The sequence below is a fragment of the Cebus imitator genome, unplaced genomic scaffold (genome assembly GCF_001604975.1).
Source record: "Cebus imitator isolate Cc_AM_T3 unplaced genomic scaffold, Cebus_imitator-1.0 Scaffold720, whole genome shotgun sequence".
NCBI lineage: Eukaryota > Metazoa > Chordata > Mammalia > Primates > Cebidae > Cebus > Cebus imitator.
In genome coordinates this window covers 82,961-101,690 of record NW_016108035.1, presented here as the reverse complement: position 1 = coordinate 101,690, position 18,730 = coordinate 82,961, and the positions used below count along the sequence as shown (strand labels likewise).

Below are 18,730 nucleotides of genomic sequence, written 5' to 3'. Positions count from 1 at the left end.
AGCTGATTTTTTGTATTTTTAGTAGAGATGGGGTTTCACCATGTTGACCAGGATGGTCTCGATCTCTTGACCTCGTGATCCACCCGCCTCGGCCTCCCAAAGTGCTGGGATTACAGGCGTCAGCCACCGCGCCCGGCTCAGGTTTTTTTTTTTTTTTAATTATTTTCATTATCAGATGTTGAGTGTTTTCTCATAGTTTATTTTTATTTTTTAAGATGGAGTCTTGCTCTGCTGCCCAAACTGAAATGCAATGGCATGATCTCAGTTCACTGCAACCTCCACCTCCTGGGTTCAAACCATTCTTGTGCCTCACCCTCCCAAGTAGCTGGGTCTACAGGTACCTGCCACCGCATCCAGCTAGTTTTTGTATTTTTAGTAGAGTCAGGGTTTCATCATGTTGGCCAGGCTGGCCTTGAACTCCTGACCTCAAGTGACCTGCCTGCCTCCACCTCCCAAAGTACTGGGATTATAGCCGTGAGCCACTGCGCCCACCCCAGATTTTAATTATACATTCAGAGTAATGTTTCTGCAGGGGTTTGTTTGAGGAATTGTTGATGTCATTTTCTCCTTTGACATCTTTGGGTAATCATTGAATTCAAGTCTTCATGTTCTGGAATGTGCTATTTTCAGATTCCAATCCTTTTTGTCTATAGGAACAGCTACCCAGAAAAAAAAATTATATTTTTAGAAAGGGTTGGATGCCTTACCAGTGAGCTTGTTCCTTTGAGGAGTAGCAAAGTCCATTAGCTGGTTCCTCATATGGGCCCCGTGTTCTTGCTGCCTGCCTCCTTCTCCATCCCTGAGGCCTGGGCTGCTTCTCCTGGGCACCAGGGCTCCTCCCAGCTCTCCTTTAGAACTGGAGTGGGCAATATCTGGACAAGTGTTTATGTTTACCATAGGGTCTGGTCTCCTCAGCTCATGTCCCTTGATGTTCCGTGAGTGCTGGACTAGGTGAGGTAAGCAGGAGAGCATCACCCCCAGGACAGAGCAGGAATATGATAGAGTTCATTTGGGGAACAAGCTAGCGTATAAATGAGGTACCCAACATTTTACAGAATAAAAGCATTTTTCTAGTCTGCCTTATCACTTTGGATGAGAGTGCATTTTGCATCTTTTGTCATCTGATTGTCTGTCCCATATGATCTTGGGCCACCCCTCATTTTTAGCCAGGCGCTTCTGGATTGTCCTGAAAGGCCACCCAATGCTGCCTTGTGGCTTTCCACATTGACTTCCTAGGAGACCTGGTAGCAGAGAAATCGTCAGTAAATCATTCCAGACCTTTATTTCATGTTTTTTTTTTTCAAATCATAGACTGTACTTTGACTGGTCTGTGGTGGGTCCTGTGTCTCTGTTTGTTTTTTTGTTGTTTTTTTTTTCTCCAGTAACCAGGATTAAGAATCATTGCTTTAAGTGACTATCAAATAGTATGATTTCTCAAAAATATAAATTTATTTCAATTAATAAATATAGCTTCTTTCTTATACTTGGACTTCATTTCTATTTTTATTGAACTGTTGGGTTGTTGGGGTTTTTTCAGGTTTTATACCCTGCTGGTGCTGGCCACGGCCCTCTTTGGACAACCACCTTTCAAGAATGTAATTGTGAATGGGCTCATCCTGGCAAGGTAGGTCAATTCCTTTGTTGTAGTGATGGATGGAGCTTTGTCTCCACTGTTTCTCAAGAAGGAGTGTGTGAGAGCTAAGCCTGATGGAGGTGGAGGAAGGGGAGGACTTTTTTCATACTGTGCTACTACTAGTAACATAATGCTACTTAGTGATATTACCAGTAGTAAAATAGCATTTACTAAACTTAGCATTTTATGAAGTACTTTTGCTTATACATCTTATTTCGTCCATACATCAGTCCTTTCATGTAGATTTTGTTGTCCTTTTTTTTTTAACATATGAGGAAGCTGTGGGTCCTAAAGACCACAGGTGGTCAGGATCAAAGCTAGTGACAGCCACACCAGGTTCAACCCAGGTACTCTGCCACCAGATCTCATTCTCCCCCTCATCTAAAACTTCCTCCCAGTGGGTGTTGCTTCCTGCTTTTTAATATTATAAAGGAGTCTCATTTTTCATTTATTACCTGTAGTCATTAAGGATAAAAATAAACATAAACAAAAATTTAAATGAAATATTTACCCACACAGAAATCCTGCTTTATATGCTGTGTGGGGAGGAAGAGGATGTCACCTAACATTTTGTGCATCCTTTTTTTTTTTTTTTGCTAGGCCCCATTGTGTGCATTTTCACATCTTAATTCATTTAACCCTTGGAACCATTCGAGATGGGTCCTATAATCACCCCATTTTGACCTTCGAGGAATCTGAGGGACAGAAAAAGAACACACAGCCAATGAGTGGTAAATGCAAGTTTTGAACTCAGGCAGTCTGCCTCTGTGGTATGTGTGCTGCCTTTTTTTTTTTTTTTTTTTTTTTTTTCAATGGAGAATGGTATTGAGAGCCCTGCGCTGTGGCTCATGCATTGTAATCCCAGCACTTTGGGAGGCTGAGGTGGGTGAATCACCTGAGTTCAGGAGTTTGAGACCATTGGTGAAATCCCATCTCTACTAAAAATACAAAATTAGCGGGTGCAGTGGTGCACACCTGTAATCCCAGCTACTTGGGAGGCTGAGGCACAAGAATCTCTTGAACCTGGGAGGTATAAGTTGGAGTGAGCCAAGATCACTGTACTCTAACCTAGGTGATAGAGTGAGGCTCCATCTCAAAAAAAAAAAAAAATTGGAAAATTGTATTGAGATCATTGTAGATTTGCATACAATCATGAAAAATAATAGCCCTTGTATTCTTTGCCCAGTTTCCCTCAGTGGTCACATTTTACAAATGTGTGTATATCACAGTATATATCACAACCAGGATATTGATACAGTCCATCAATCTTATTCAGATTTCCCTAGTTTTACATATATTTATTTGCTTATATGCATTTACTTATACACAACTATCACATGTGTAGGGTCTTGTATCCACCAGCACAGCCAAGATACTGGATGATTTCGACGCCAAAGGCTCCCTCCTGCATTGCCCTTTAATAACTACATTCATCCCCCACTGACCTTCCCACTGTCATCCCCAATCCATGGCACCCACTGGCTTTTTCTCCCTCTATAATTTTGTCATTTCAAGAATGTTATATAAATAGAATCCTACAGTAACTAATTTGGGGACATTGGCTTTTTTTTTTTTCTATTTTTTTTAGATGAAGTCTCACTGTGTCACCCAGGCTGGAGTGCACTGGCGCAATGTCAGCTCACTGCAACCTCCACCTTCTAGGCTGAAGCGATTCTCCCATCTCAGCCTCCTGAGTAGCTGGGACCACAGGCATGCACCATCACACCTAGCTAATATTTTGTATTTTTGGTAGAGAAAGGGTTTTACCATGTTGGCCAGGCTGGTTTTGAGCTCCTGAACTCAGGTTATCCACCTGCCTCAGCCTCCCAAAGTGCTGGGATTACAGGCTTGAGCCACAGCACTCAACTGGCTTTTTTTCAATCCACATAATTCCATTGAGATGTCAGATGGCTGCGCATACCAATAGTTCATTCCTTTCTATGGATAAGTAGCATTCTGTATTATGGGTATGCCATGGTTGTTTGACCATCTACCTCTTGAAGGACATCTGGGTTGCTTCTAACATTTGCCAATTGTGATTAAAGCTGTTGTGAACAATTTTTTTAAAGGTTTTTATGATAATGTAAATTTTCATTTCTCTGGGACATATTCTGACATATCTTCCTGTTTCAGTCTACCCTGAAACTTCCTCATGGACTTACTATGATATTCAAGAAGTTTGCAAATATTAAAATATCCTACTGATGTATCTTAACACTTTCCGTTTCTTATTTGAGATGGAGTCTTGCTCTGCTGCCCAGACTAGAGTGTAGTGGTGTAATCTCAGCTCACTGCAACTTCTGCCTCCAGGCTCAGGCAGTTCTCCTGCCTTAACCTCCCCAGTAGTGGGGATCACAGGTGTGTACCACCATACCTGGCTAATTTTCATATTTTTAGTAAGAGATGGGGTTTCACCATGTTGGCCAGGCTGGTCTTGAACTCCTGACCTTAGTTGGTCCACCTGCCTTGCCCTCCCAAAGCGCTAGAATTAATATATGTGAGGCACGGTGCCTAGCCTGTTAACACTTAACTTCTGAGTTACTCCTTCCCATTTCCTTTTTTGTATTCCTATTTGGAAATGATTTATATCCTTATATCAGGATCATCTGTGATATTGACTTAATTGGCATCTCCCTTTTGTTTTACAAGTGATGGCCAAAAAATGAGCAAACGGAAAAAGAATTATCCAGATCCAGTTTCCATTCTCCAGAAGTATGGTGCTGATGCGCTCAGGTACAAACCAGTGCTTTTCCTTGTGTGTATTTATTGTTTTTTATGTAAGCATCTCCTATACTATTAGAATTCTTAGATTTGGTTTATAGTTAGGTTTTTAACAACACATCTCTGTTATAATTTGGGTGTTATGTTGGTATGCTTGTTGATCTTCAACTCCCCAAATAGTTTTCTAGATAATAAAGGCATTTTTAAACCTAGAGGTCTGTTTGGGGAAGAGGACCTCTGTTGGGTGTTGAGCTGTCCAAGTCTTCCCCAGGCTAGATTTGGATTGCCTCTGCCTTACTTCTTTCTAGGTTCCCTGTCTTGTTGGTATTTGAATTCCCTTTCATCATTTATTTTAATTTTGTGCTTACAGAGCCATGTGAGATATATCTATGCTAGAGCTATTAAAAAACTAATATTGAAAAGCTTTTGGGGAAATTTGAGCCACTGCTTGAGGTAGTTGTAATCACAAAATCACACAACGTTCGAGTTGAAAGGGACCTAGAGATCTTGTTCAGCATCTTTTTGTCCTGGACATGAGACCAATGCCCAGGCCTGTGACACAGCACCATCATACAGCACCTGTGTTGCCCAGGAGCCATTAGTGTAGGGCTCTCCCCCAACTCTCCACTGTCTCTTAGACTCACCCTTGGCACTGCTGGCCATTTGGGCTGGGTAATTCTTTGTGGTAGTAATTTTTTGTAGGATGTTTAGCAGCATTCCTGACCTCTGCCCACCAAATGTCAAGACTGTGTTCTGTGAAGGCTGCTCCTTATGAGTTCCTCTGTCTGCAAGCAGCAGATGTGCAGGTCGTGTCCATGGGAAGGAGACAGTGGCTCTTGACAAGGACCAGGCCAGCCTTCCTCTTAGTACTAGTGTACCCCATTGGTCCTGCAGTGAGACTGGCATAAGATGCATTTTGGTGCCATATTTTATTATCAGATTATATACGCCTTTTATAATTTCCTAGGTCTCTTACACAAAGCGAGAGTGAGTTTTGTGAATTTTAAATTGACCACTCAAAGAGTATTCATAGTTTCTCCCTTTCATAGAAAGTAGGCTGATTTTCATCTTGCTCTCTCAGTGTGTCAAGTAGTAATAATTGGTTTACTGTCTAAGCATCTTTTTTGTCTAATTTTTCTCCCACTTCCAGATTATATCTGATTAACTCCCCTGTGGTGAGAGCAGAAAACCTCCGCTTTAAAGAGGAGGGTGTGCGGGACGTCCTTAAGGATGTTCTGCTCCCATGGTACAATGCCTACCGCTTCTTCATCCAGAATGTTGTGAGGCTTCAGAAGGTATGAGCTGCAGGGGGCTGCACATGTGCCTGCCACATCTCCACAGCGCTCTCTTCACCAAGCTGTGTGGTGGAGCTCTGTGTAAGACTGTAGGGCTGCTATTCCTGCTGCCTGTTGCTGGTAACTTAGAGTCATTGGGAGGCCATATGCGCAGGTGGGGAAGGTATCTGGGGTTTGGGCTGTGCCGGGACCATGGGGCCTCACCTGCAGAAGGGTTGTGTAACATAGTTGTTTAGCGGCCAGTTCTTTTTTTGGGGGGTGGGGGGAGGGGCGGAGTCTCAGTCTTGTCACCCAGACTGGAGTGCAAAAGCGCAGTCTTGGCTCACCTCTGCCTCCTGGGTTCAAGCAATTCTTCTGCCACAGCCTCCCCGGTAGCTGGGATTACAGGAGCTCACCACCATGCCCAGGTAATTTTTTTCTATTATTACTGGAGATGGGGGTTTCACCATGTTGGCCAGGCTGGTCTCTAACTCCTGACCTCAGGTGATCCACCCACCTTGGCCTCCCAAAGTGCTGGGATTACAGGCATGGATTACACTGCACCTGGCCTAGTCAACCAGTTCTTGGTATCAGAAACGCCATGCTGAGTGAGACACCCCTCCCCCTTTTGGAACCAATGGAGTGGGAATTGGGAGAGATAGTAAAGAGTCAGCTACTTTTAGAGAGAGCACCCAGTGAAGACAGAGTCACAGAAGCTAGCTAGGGCTGGGTGCTTGAGGTGGGTGGTCAGAGAGCACCCCTCAGTGGGGTGGCATTTGAGCTAATCTAAGAGTGATAGTAATTCTTGATGGAGTTTTCAGTGGGTAGTTAGGATGACAAATAACAGTTGTGATATATGTGAAAGTGTACTTCAAGGGCAGTTACCTCCACACCCAGGAGTTACTCTCTCACCTGAGAAGCCCTTGCTCTAGGGCCACCTTCCATGCCCCACAAGTGACCACTGTCAGGGCCCATCACCTTCATTGCACATCTTCCTGTGTGGACTTTCAAGACCTGATTTGGGGTCAGGGATCCAGTATTGCACATCTTATCTCCAGCAGCTTACAAGTAAAATTGCTTGTAAGTTACTGTTTAATGAACATGAGATGTTATTCCTGCTTGAGCAGTTCAAAAAGCTGGTTGAAGAAATGAACTCTTATCATCCCACTGATCTGCTCCCCTTGGGTTCTGGTTGTCCTGCTAATGAGGACACATGTTCTCTGAGGCTCTCAGAGTAGACTTTCTGCAGGAATTGAGAAAGGTAGTCGTCCTCCCCAGGTTCCCAGCATTCTTCCTCTCTGCAGCCCTGCTACCTTCCCTGCATATGGTTCTGTGCCAAATAGGGCCAACAGTCTTTGCACAGGTGCACGCTGCAGGCCTCGACTGGAGTGGGACCCAGAAATGCAGGCTGGGTCAAAGCTCCCCACAGCGAGGGCCCATCTGAGCATACCAGCAAGATACAGACTCCACAATCAAAGGTTTAAACCTAGAGGAAGAGTCACATTATCACTGCCCTGCCAGCCTGGTTGTGGTACTGCCAGAGAAACAAAGCAGGACATGAGTTCTGTATGTGGAGCAGGGACTTAAGATCAAGGATGATTTTGTAAAGCAAAAAGAATGAAATAGAACATTCTGGGTAAAATGAACAGCTTTAACATGGCAATTACTTCCCAGTACTCATTTTCAGTTTGCGGACAATCATTCAGTCCTAGACAGTTTTACTGTCCTTCCTTCCTGAGGTTTGAAATAACAAAACCCTACACTTTCTGACAAGGTTTTAGAATATCTCCCAATTCATAATTACTCTTTGATGCAGAGTAGTAATGTTTTTCTAAACTCTTTTCAGTTCACTCAAAAACAGAATTAATTGAGGACTTAATGTCCCACATTGGTGCTTATCTTGAAAATACTGATGAAAATCAGAAATTCACATTGCCAGCAGGCTTTGGGATTTTTGTTTTTGGTGTTGTTTAAGTGATTTTAAAAGTTTATTTCCTTATAGTAGCTTCCCCCACTGTGCAAGTGTTTCATTAATTGTTCATTCCTAGGAAGAAGAAATAGAATTTCTCTACAATGAGAGCACAGTTAGAAAAAGCCCCAACATTACGGACCAGTGGATCCTGTCCTTCATGCAGTCTCTCATTGGCTTCTTTGAGACTGAAATGGCAGGTGAGTCTCTCTTGGTCTGTCCTCCCAGAGCTACTATCTTTGTAACTGCCCTTTTGGTATGTATCTGTCTATAAACACAGTGGAAATATTGAGAGATACAGAAAATTAAATAATTACTTCCTTTCACCTCTCAAATGTAGTTTTGTTAAGGCTTGTTCATTGTTGGGATGTCTTTGTTTCAAGGCCCTGGGGAATTGTGACCGGGCTTGGTGGCTCACACCTGTAATCCCCAGCATTTTGGGAGGCCGAGGCAGGTAGATCACCTGAGGTTAGCGAGTTCCAGACTAGCCTGGCAAACATTGGTGAAACCCTGTCTCTGCTAAAAATATATTAAAGAAAAAATTAGCTTGCCATGGAGGTGGGCACGTGTAATTCCAGCTACTCAGGAGGCTGAGGCAGGAGAATCGCTTGAACCTGGGACACAGAGGCTGCAGTGAGTTGAGATTGCACCACTGCCTGGGTGACAAGAGTGAAACTCCATCTTTTGGGGGGGGAAAAAAAAAAAGAAGAAGCAGCCCTGGGGAATTCTGTCATTAGAGGTGTCTTGGCGAGCTCAACCCTCCACATAAGACCTTTGGAGCTTGACAGCTGTGGGTTCAAAGCCCAGCTCTACCACTTATTCCCAATCCAGAGAGTTGCCTAAAGTCTGACCATCAGTTTCTTTCTTTCTTTTTTTTTTTTTTTTTTATTTTTATGGGTACATAGATGTATATATTTATGGGGTATGTGAGATATTTTTAGACAGGCATACAATGTGTGATAATCACATCAGGGTAAATGTGGTATCCATCACCTCAATCATTTATTGTATCTTTGGGTTGCAAACATCCCAGTTATACCCTTTTAGTTGTTTTTAAATGTTGACTGCAATCACCGCATTGTGCCATCAGATGCTACTCATTCATTCTGTCTTGACCTTCGGTGTCTTTACCTGGAAAATGCCTAGCAGTGTTTGTAAGGCTTAAGTAGAGACGATTTACATAAAGTAGCTGGCAGATAATAGGTACTCAATAAATAATACTTGTTATTATTACATTTATAACTTATTTTTAGTTCTATTTTTATTACTGAATTGTCCGCATCTTTTCCAGAAAAATTAGAAAAGTCAGAAGAGCAATAATGAAATGGACATTTTGCTATATTTCTCTTAACTAACAACAGTAAGTTTGTTAGGTAATTTTACAGAGATTCAAGACTACATTATGTTGAGTTCCTCAGGGCTTCAGATAGTTACAACTATAGGTCCAAGTGAGACATCTGGGACACCTCAGACAATCAGTTAAAGTGGGCAGGCAGAGGCCCTGGGTCACAGTGAGGACGAAAGAGGGCAAGGCAAATCCATCCTCACAGGACCCTGCAGATCCTGCTGCTGTTGGGCAGAGCAGCAGCCAGTACTGCCCCACATAGCACAAAAAGACTGTTAACCAGTCACCCTAAAGGATTTGACCACCTTGTTAAACATGTAGAAGTATCATGACAGTCCAGCTGTTGCTCAGATGGACATGGATGAAGATGGAAGTGAGTGTGAGGCTGATTCCTGCCCTGAGGAGGGCAGCACTGGGAATCCAGCACACTCTGCCCAGATTCCTCACAACTGTGTCTGCTTTTCCCTCCTGAGTGGTAGGAGTGGGTGGGAAATGTGGGGATTGTTGCTTGGAGCCGCTGCCATAACCTGGTGAAGCTGGGTCTGGAGAGTGTGCACCCTGACTGGAGCCTCATCTGCCTAGAAACTAGAGATCAGCAGCCACGTCATGTGGGTCATATTTAAGTCCCAGCTCTGCCAGCCTGTCAGCTTCATGCCCTCCACTCCCTCAGCAGCACCGTGGGTGTGAGAGGACCTGGCTCCCAGGGTGGCAGTGTCCTGGGTGGTGGCTGCTGCTGCTGCTGCTGCCGCTGCCCCCATATGTTGTAAATTCATTCATTGCATGTGGGGTTCATTTACTCACTCAAAGTTGAAACCAGAACATAGAAAACCTTAGCTTCCTGGAAGGTAAAAAGTGACGTGAACCCTAGAAATCATTTAGACAGAGCTCAGTCACTGAAATCACCAGTCGAGGAAAGTATGACCAGCTAACGACTCTGGCCTGGGGCTCAGCCCACTGTCACCCGAGTTCTGGTCTTTGTAAACAGCAGCAGAGAGCAGCTCTGCCCGTTGCAATTTCTCATCTCTTTAGCTTAGACCAGAAGCCTCATTAAAACTCCCTGGATTCTTTTCATTATCATAAACTGTGTTTGTTTCTAAGTGTTGCTCTTTTGGTGCTTGTTTTTATGCAACAGAATATTAATTTAAAGGGGAGGTGAATGAGAATCCTTAAAATAAGCCTTGCCTCAGACACGACTGGCTGAACACCCTTTCTTTCCTGCCTGACCTCTGAGTTTCTCAGGGAACCCTTCAAATCCTCCTGATTCCTCAAGACTTTCACTACCTCTTTTGCTGTTTTTACTCGACTGTTTTAATACTTAGAAAGCAAGTTATATTTTATTCATATCATATGCCAGTTTCTCAAGTGCAGCGTTATGGACAGTTTGGGCCAAATTATCCTCTGTGGTGGGGCTGTGCTGTGCATTATAAGATGTTGAGCACCATCTCTGGGGTCTACCCATTAGATTCCAGTAGCACCACGCTACCCGCCAAGTTGTGGCAAGCAAACTGTTTCTTAAAACACTGACACATGTTCCCCGCAGGGCAAAATTGCTTTTGTTTGAGAATCACTGGCCTATACTGTGCCTTTTAGCACCTGATTTGAGCTTTTTCTATGTCCTTTAGTTGCAGTACAATGTACTACAATAGAAAGGAGTTGGGCATTGTTGATGCTGTCAAATTGCACAACTCCCTGTAAACGATATTTGCTACACTTGTGTAGTGGGCAGCCTTGGACCTTGATCCACACATATTGGAGTTTTTGGCTTTTTTCACTGACCAGTGGGAATTCTGATGTGGCTCATAGGATGGTTTCTGTGTGCATCTCGAAATGCCTTGACTGCCATGTAGCACATCCTCAACAAGTGGTCGTTACATGATTGCTCCATTTTGGTTCTTAGTAAGTGGGGGCCCTTGGGTAGAAGAGGCTGCACGTTCTTTGTTGTATCCAGCCCTTTCCCCACCCCAGGTGCCTGTTACTCCCTTGCTGCCTGATTGACTTGTCTTACTTTTAGCTTACAGGCTTTACACTGTGGTGCCTCGCCTTGTCAAGTTTGTAGATATTCTCACCAATTGGTATGTTAGAATGAACCGCAGAAGATTAAAGGTAAGTGCAGACCGCCGTTGAGAAAAGCAAAATGCACATGAAGTTTGAGAGTAGAAGAAATATGAGAATAGCCCAAAGGGAAAGGAACATTTTCAGATGCTCTCAGTTTTTGAAGCTATGCTTTTCTTCTCCTTTTACCTTGCATTTTAACTATATTTGTCATTTGAGGCATAGGGATCTATAAGTTTAAAAGTCATTTTGCATGTTTTTTCACAACACAATTACGTACATATATTGGAGGGAGAATGTCAGGGCACAAACCGGACTAAACTGAGCAGACCTCTTAACATTTGAAATAAAATCATGCAAATATTTTATAAAAATATTGACAGGTAGGGCTTTAATATTGAGAGATATACCGCCTTCCTTTTACCACAGGGAAGTCGGTTATTTGGCTGTGGACAAAACTCCTGTGTAGCTGTTGGGGGTTTAGGATGAGCACAGCATAGGTCCTGGTCTCAGGACTTAACCAAAGTACATAAATAACAATGATGTATAACAGGGAGAGCGAAGTCGCTTTACCGTAAGCCCAGTAAAGTCTCCCACCACCCATTAATCGTGTCTTTTTTGAGACAGACTTTCACTTTTGTCACCCTGGCTGGAGTACAATGGCAGGATCTTGACTCACTGCAACCTCTGCCTCCTGGGTTTAAGTGATTCTCCTGCCTCAGCCTCCCTGTGAGCTGAGATTACAAGTGTGTGCCACCACGCCTAGCTAATTTTTTATTTTTAGTAGAGACAGGTTTCACCATGTTGGCTAGGCTGGCCTTGAACTCCTGACTTTATGTGATCCACCTACCTCAGCCTCTCAAAGCACTGGTATTACAGGCATGAGCCGCCGCACGCAGCCAGTCATGGCTTAAAATGCATTAATAATAAAACCCTGCAACACAACTATAATTTCGTTTTTGTGCAGGTGTATCTCACACACAAATATCTAGAACATATGCTAAGGTGTTTACAGTAGTTATCTCTGGATAACTTATTCATGGTTGAAATTTTTTCATTATCTTCGTTTTTCCTGCAATGAATTAGTTTTTTTTAATATACAGTATATACTTTTTTAACATAAAATATCTTGTATAAAGGCACTTTAAGTTTTCAGTTAGCAGCTTTCTGTCTGTTGTGGGTAGATCCATTCTGCCCTCAGCCTTTTGGTCCTACAGTTAGGCTTTACTTTCCTATCCGCTCACCTCAGGTGGGGTTAGAGGGACAGCAGCTGCACATCCTGGCCAGGCTTCCTGCACTGCCTTGCAGGGCCACCCTAGACAGCCTGTGGTGGTGGCCCTTTCTTCTTACTCTGCCTCGTGTCCTGTGTGCTGCATGCTGTTTGAGGGTTGCCTCTTTTTAATCAACTTTTTTTTTTTATGATAAACACTTATTTTAGCAGTTTAAGTTTATGTTTCCTTTTTATTCATTAGGGTGAAAATGGGATGGAAGATTGTGTCATGGCCCTAGAAACCTTGTTTAGTGTTCTGCTCTCTCTTTGCAGACTTATGGTAAGATGGTTGGCTTCTCTCTAGTACCCTTTGGCCTGTGTGCTGCCTTCGGTACCCGCTTGCTGCAGCGTCCTCCTCTTATATCTGTTCTCTTTTATTCCACCAAAAACAGAAATAGACGTTTTATAACAGCTTATAGCTGTAGTTTCTTTTCAGAAATCTTATTAGCTTATACATGTTAAGTAAGGACTAAGAAACACTAGATTTTTTCTTACAATCTCTGTTAGTATAGTGTATGTCAGAGCCCTTGGCTCGAGAAGGAGGATCTACAGTTTGAAGTAAGACATACCTCGTCTTAATATATGGATTGGTATAATTGCAAATAATGAGGAAGTTCTTTAGCTAATACCTGTCCTAGCAAATATATCATAAAAAATACTTTGACTTAGCATTGAGAGGAAAACTTTCAAGTAATTGATACATGTTCCTCTTAGTTCAAATATTAGTTAAATAATAATAAAGTGGAAAGTTTCCAACTTGCTTTTTATCCTGTTTCTGCTACTCCGTATATTATAAGGCTCCTATTTATTCCTTAACTGAAGGAAAATCTGCTTTGTACAAGGTCCTGTGCCTGATCCTCTCCATGCCTGATCTAACCACCTTCATCCCGTGAGGCAGGGGGTGTTTTCCCAGTTAACAGATGAGGTTTCTGAGGTTTGGGACAGTCAGTCCTCTGTGCATACTGACTTGGCCGATATATCATTAGGTGCTCCTGTTTCTGTTTTAGACATCCTTCAGAATTCTGGAGATGCTTTGGGCTTTTCTGGCTACAGTCCTGCAGCTATGCTTCAGGGCCGTGAGGCCATTTCTCATTCATAGGGCATGTTTTATAACCTCATGCCCATTTCGGTGCATATTACTGTGTTGCTAACATGTTTAGTTGTTTCTCAGTAAAAATGAGGTCAGTTGTTGGTGACTGCATATGAGTGACATGATGTCCTGTGTCTTCATACAGGCTCCCTATACGCCTTTTCTCACCGAATTGATGTACCAGAATCTAAAGGTGCTGATTGACCCTGTTTCTGTTCAAGACAAGGACACACTCAGCATCCACTACCTCATGCTGCCCCGTGTTCGGTAGGAATCAAATAGAAATAAGCCTCACCTTTGCCAAGGAGGGAGCGTTGCTCAAGCATGTGCGGGAGAGGAGGCATTTCCCTGTTTCAGCTCCCTCTGTGCCCTGCCTCCTACCCTAGTCCCCAGCTGACATGAACCCCTCGTCAGGCTGCACCATGGGGCCCACGTTGGTACATGGTAACAGGGATGCTTGGTATGGAACCCCGTTGTAGAGCTGCAGCATGTGGGGTGTGGGCATGCCCCATGGGGGCCCCTTGGGGAGGTGCCGGGTGCTGAGGCAGGCTCAGGCTGCTGCCTCCTTCTCTGTCCCCCAGGCGGGCACTGCACTGCCCTTCCCCTGGCGCCTCATCAGGAGGGCCTGGCCACACTTCTGTAGCCTGACCCTCTTCCTCACGTAAGCATGCCTAATGTCTTGAATTTTCCTTTTAAATCTAATCTCTTTCATATTCCTGCCTCTACCACTCAGAGAAGAATTGATTGATAAGAAAACAGAGAGTGCAATATCTCGGATGCAGTCTGTGATCGAACTTGGACGAGTGATCAGAGACCGCAAAACTATTCCCATAAAGGTTTGAAATTCTACTTCTATTTTACATGGCACCGACCTAAATATTTAAGTCTTTGGGGTGTTTTCTTAATATAGAGAGCTTCCAGCAATGGCCTTTTTTCTTTTCTGCAGTGAGGGTGTGAATGACTTAGTACTAGTCCAGCCTGACTAGTCTAGAGCTTGAGGTTCAAATAAACATTTAATATTCATTTTTCTGCATATAGGAGACTGGCTGCTGAGTGACCTTTCCCCTCCCTTTTCCTCCTAGTATCCTTTGAAAGAAATTGTGGTTATCCATCAAGATCCAGAAGCTCTTAAAGATATCAAGTCTTTGGAGAAGTATGTCATTGAGGTAAGATGGATAATTTGTCTGTTTTGAGTACAAATAGACCTCCCTTGAGAACATTATTTTGATGAATAATCTTCAATAAAGTACATATTGACTGTATAATTTATTTTTATTAGTATATTCGTAAAAAATTTAACAATCCATCATATTTTACACTGTGCTTGGAATCAGCACAAATTTGATATAATTCTTTTTTTTTTTTTTTGAGACGGAGTTTCACTCATGTTACCCAGGCTGGAGTGCAATGGCGCCATCTCGGCTCACCGCAACCTCCGCCTCCTGGGTTCAGGGAATTCTCCTGCCTCAGCCTCCTGAGTAGCTGGGATTACAGGCACGCACCACCATGCCCAGCTGATTTTTTGTATTTTAGTAGAGACGGGGTTTCACCATGTTGACCAGGATGGTCTCGATCTCTTGACCTCGTGATCCACCCGCCTCGGCCTCCCAAAGTGCTGGGATTACAGGCTTGAGCCACCGCGCCCGACCCCCTGATATAATTCTTGATATAAAAATATTTCAAGATCAGTGAAGTTTTTAACCTGTCACCTATCATCTTCATTTGCGTCTCTTCTGTGTTGAAGTGTTTTTCTTTTTTTTTCTTTTTTGTGAGAGTCTTACTCTGTCACCGAGGCTGGAGTGCAGTGGTGCATTACCACAACCTCCTCCTAAGTCCAAGCATTTCTCCTGCCTCAGCCTCCCGAGTATCTGGGACTACAGGCACTGCCACCATGCCCAGCTAACTTTTGTATTTTTAGTAGAGGTGGGGTTTCACCATGTTGGCTAGGCTGGTCTTAAACTCCTGACCTCAAGTGATCTGCCCACCTTTGCCTCCCAAAGTGCTGGGATTACAGGCATGAGCCCCACTTCGCCTGGCCTTCTGAAGTACTTTTTTATAACTACCAAAGAAACTTTGTTTCTCCAAGTTATGCAAGTGACAAGTGCACTTGCGTTGGTTATAAATAGTCAAGGCACTAGCATAGTGAGCCTCTTTCCACTCCATCTCTCCTGGAGTCTCAGTTCCTCACTGCTTCATAATTTATATAATTACTCTCCTGTTGTTTGAAATTTAGGTTTCTGATTACAAACAAAAGCTATGTATGTACATATATGCATATATCACTGTACAGATATTCGGTACATACCAGAAGTGGAGTTTTGGGGTCAAAGTTTATAGTGTCAGTTGGCTTTCTAAACCTCTTTATTCCATGATTTTTTAAAAACAAGTATGTTTTACCTCATCTTCTTTGTGATGCTAGAAAATAAATATTTTTTAAAATTTCATTTATTCTTTTCACTGGTAATACTTAAAATCATTATTGTAGAAAATATTAATTTCTATATTTGGTTTTCAGTCGCTTGAGAATTCCAGAGAACTGTTAGAAACTGAAAATTAGACTGTAAATTCTGAAAATGGTACCTGTGGTTATGCATAAAATAGAAACTTTTTTTGTTTTTCTTGAGATGGGGTCTCATTCTGTCACCCAGGCTGGAATGCAGTGATGTAATCTTGGCTCACTAAAGCCTACATCGCCTGGGCTTGGGCAATCCTCCCCCCTGTCTCCCAGATAGCTGAGATTAGGCATAGTAGTACAGGCTTTTGTACAGATGGGGTTTGACCATGTTACCCGGTCCAGTCTCTAACTCCTGAGCTCAAGCAGTCCTTCTACCTCGGCCTCCTGAAGTGCTAGGATTACAGATGTGCACCACCGTGCCCAGCTGAAAACATTTTAAATAAATTACTTCAGTCACTTAAAATGAGGTTAATTAATGTAGCTAAATATAATGGCAAAACTAAACATTCCATATTATTTGCTTCAAACTGTTGTTCTCAATGAGATCTCATTTTCTCATCTACTGTGCCATCACCATCCCTGCTGCATCAGTAATCCTCAGTAGCATGACTGAAGCATGAAGTCTTCTGTTTAACTGATTCTTCTGCTTGGTTGATAGTTAACTTTGTGGTTCTCTGAAATTGCTTGCACAAAGGTTACCTCTGAGGGATGAAGTTTATATTTCTGGCTCTGGAGTCCTTTTTCTGTTATGCTCAACTGTCTTGATGGATCTTCATAAGAAGCATTTTTTCTTAGCATACAAGTCACTGGTTATTAAGCATATTTATAGAATTGTACAACCATCACCACAGTTTTAGAACATTTTCATCATCCCGGAAAGAAACCCAGGATTCATTAGCATTCACACACCATTTTCCCCTCGATTCCTGACCAGTTCCCGGCATCCATGAACCTATTTGCTATCTCTGGGTTTGCCTTCTCTGGACATTTCATATTAATGGAATCATACAATTTGTAATTTTTATGTCTGGCATATTTCAGCTAGCATAATGTTTTACATTAATTTATGTTGTAGCATGTATGAGTGCTCAGTCCTTCATATTGCCAAATATTTCATTGCATGTGTCTGCGGTATTATTTTATCCATTCACTGTTGATGGACATTTGAACTGTTCTTACTTTCTGGCTGATGGGAATAATGTTGCTGTGGACATACGTTTTTATGTGAACATATGTTTTCATTTTTCATTTTTGTTTCCTCTTGTGCACTAACTATAGGAATTGAATGTTCGAAAAGTTACATTGTCTACAGATAAAAACAAGTATGGCATTCGGCTAAGGGCAGAACCAGATCACATGGTCCTGGGGAAGCGTCTGAAGGGAGCGTTTAAGGCAGTGATGACGTCCATCAAGCAGCTGAGCAGTGAGGAGCTGGAGCAGTTCCAGAAGACTGGTAGGTGTCTACACAGACAAGGGCACACCGATCATTTCCTAAGGCTGAAGGATATTTTGTATTTAGGTTACTGTTTGACTTTAATATCACATGCTTCTCTTTTCTTTTCTATTTTTTGAGACGTAATTGCACTCTGTCACTCAGCCTGGAGTACAGTTTCTAAATTTTAGTTTCTGAGTAAACTTTTGCACTAATGAAAACAAAATTGTTTTTTGGAACACAGTGACAAAGTAAACATAAACATAACACGCTAGTGCTCAGAGCCCAAAAGAATCATTATCAATGACAACAGGGGGCCTCCCTGTCACCAGGGATGTTGTCGTCAGCAGCTGTGCATATTTCTGCCTCCCCAAGCAGGCATGATCCTCAGTACCACACACTACCTGTCTGATTTTAGCCTCACCACACCTTGCTCAGCATGTCATGCAACCAGCTAATAGCGGACCTAAGTTCACTTTCTCTCTAAAGAGTGTGTTTTCTTCATTACATCCTGCTGCTCTATGTTTATGGTGAGCATTTGTTGCCTCTAGGTGCCTTCCCTTAGCCTTGTCATGTCTGTGGACCCGAGGGTTTATATAAAACTAGATATTGGTGAAGACTTAATTGTCTTCAAGGTAGTGTAGTGTAGTCCAAAGAAAGTTTGTCATATCTTGGCTACAACCATGACATGAGTCAGAGGGAAATGGTCTCTTGAAACCTCTGTGGCTTTGCTGTTGTGAAATTTTCATGAAGAAGGGGCATAATACACGGGTAGTGGCGCAGCTTGAAGAAGAAGGGAAGCTGATTAACAGTGTATCTGCTTCTCCATAGGGACCATTGTTGTGGAAGGCCATGAATTGCATGATGAAGACATCCGCCTCATGTACACCTTTGATCAGGCCACAGGTGGGACTGCACAGTTTGAAGCACACTCAGATGCTCAGGTATTTTTCTGTTTCCTGAAACATTTCTTTACCAAGAGATGAGAGCATAAGAGGAGAAAGCATTTGCCCGTGCCTTTCCTGATAATGTTGACAGCTTGTCTCAGGGTAAAATAAACCAGTTACTTGGTTTAGATTGGCTTTGTTAAACTAATATATCATTATGCCTTTAACATATGCATTTGTTTAATGAATACATAAGCATCTTGTGCTTTCTACATGTAATTGTCTCAAGTGTGGGGTTGCACAAAAATGAACGCTTCATGCTGGGCGCGGTGACTCACACCTGTACTTCCAGCACTTTGGGAGGTCAAGGCAGGCAGATCACGAGGTAAGGAGATCGAGACCAGCCTGGCTAAGATGGTGAAACCCAGCCTGTACTAAAAATACAAAAAATTAGCCAGGTGTGGTGACACGTGCCTGTAGTCCCTGCTACTTGGGAGGCTGAGGCAGGAGAATCACTTGAACCCGGGAGGTGGAGGTTGCAGTGAGCCGAAATTGTACCACTGCACTCTAGCCTGGGCAACAGAGCGAGATTCCATCTCAAA

At 42.9% G+C, this 18,730-nt stretch overlaps 1 protein-coding gene across 21 annotated transcripts in view; it reads left to right on the top strand.

Annotated features, from left to right (window-relative positions):
• Positions 1-18,730, top strand: part of IARS1 (isoleucyl-tRNA synthetase 1) — a 74,233-nt gene that overhangs the window by 29,267 nt on the left and 26,236 nt on the right. For 16 of the 21 annotated variants that reach the window (XM_037735059.1, XM_037735058.1, XM_017518995.2 and 13 more), the window contains exons 17-27: positions 1,538-1,624; positions 4,283-4,366; positions 5,505-5,649; positions 7,677-7,797; positions 10,954-11,045; positions 12,467-12,544; positions 13,500-13,621; positions 14,067-14,190; positions 14,437-14,520; positions 17,088-17,262; positions 18,073-18,185. In XM_037735059.1, the coding sequence (XP_037590987.1) occupies positions 1,538-1,624; positions 4,283-4,366; positions 5,505-5,649; positions 7,677-7,797; positions 10,954-11,045; positions 12,467-12,544; positions 13,500-13,621; positions 14,067-14,190; positions 14,437-14,520; positions 17,088-17,262; positions 18,073-18,185 (1,225 nt within the window). The remainder of the gene's footprint in view (positions 1-1,537; positions 1,625-4,282; positions 4,367-5,504; positions 5,650-7,676; positions 7,798-10,953; positions 11,046-12,466; positions 12,545-13,499; positions 13,622-14,066; positions 14,191-14,436; positions 14,521-17,087; positions 17,263-18,072; positions 18,186-18,730) is intronic. The other 5 variants (XR_001821893.2, XM_017518985.2, XM_017518998.2 and 2 more) reach the window with 5 other exon arrangements.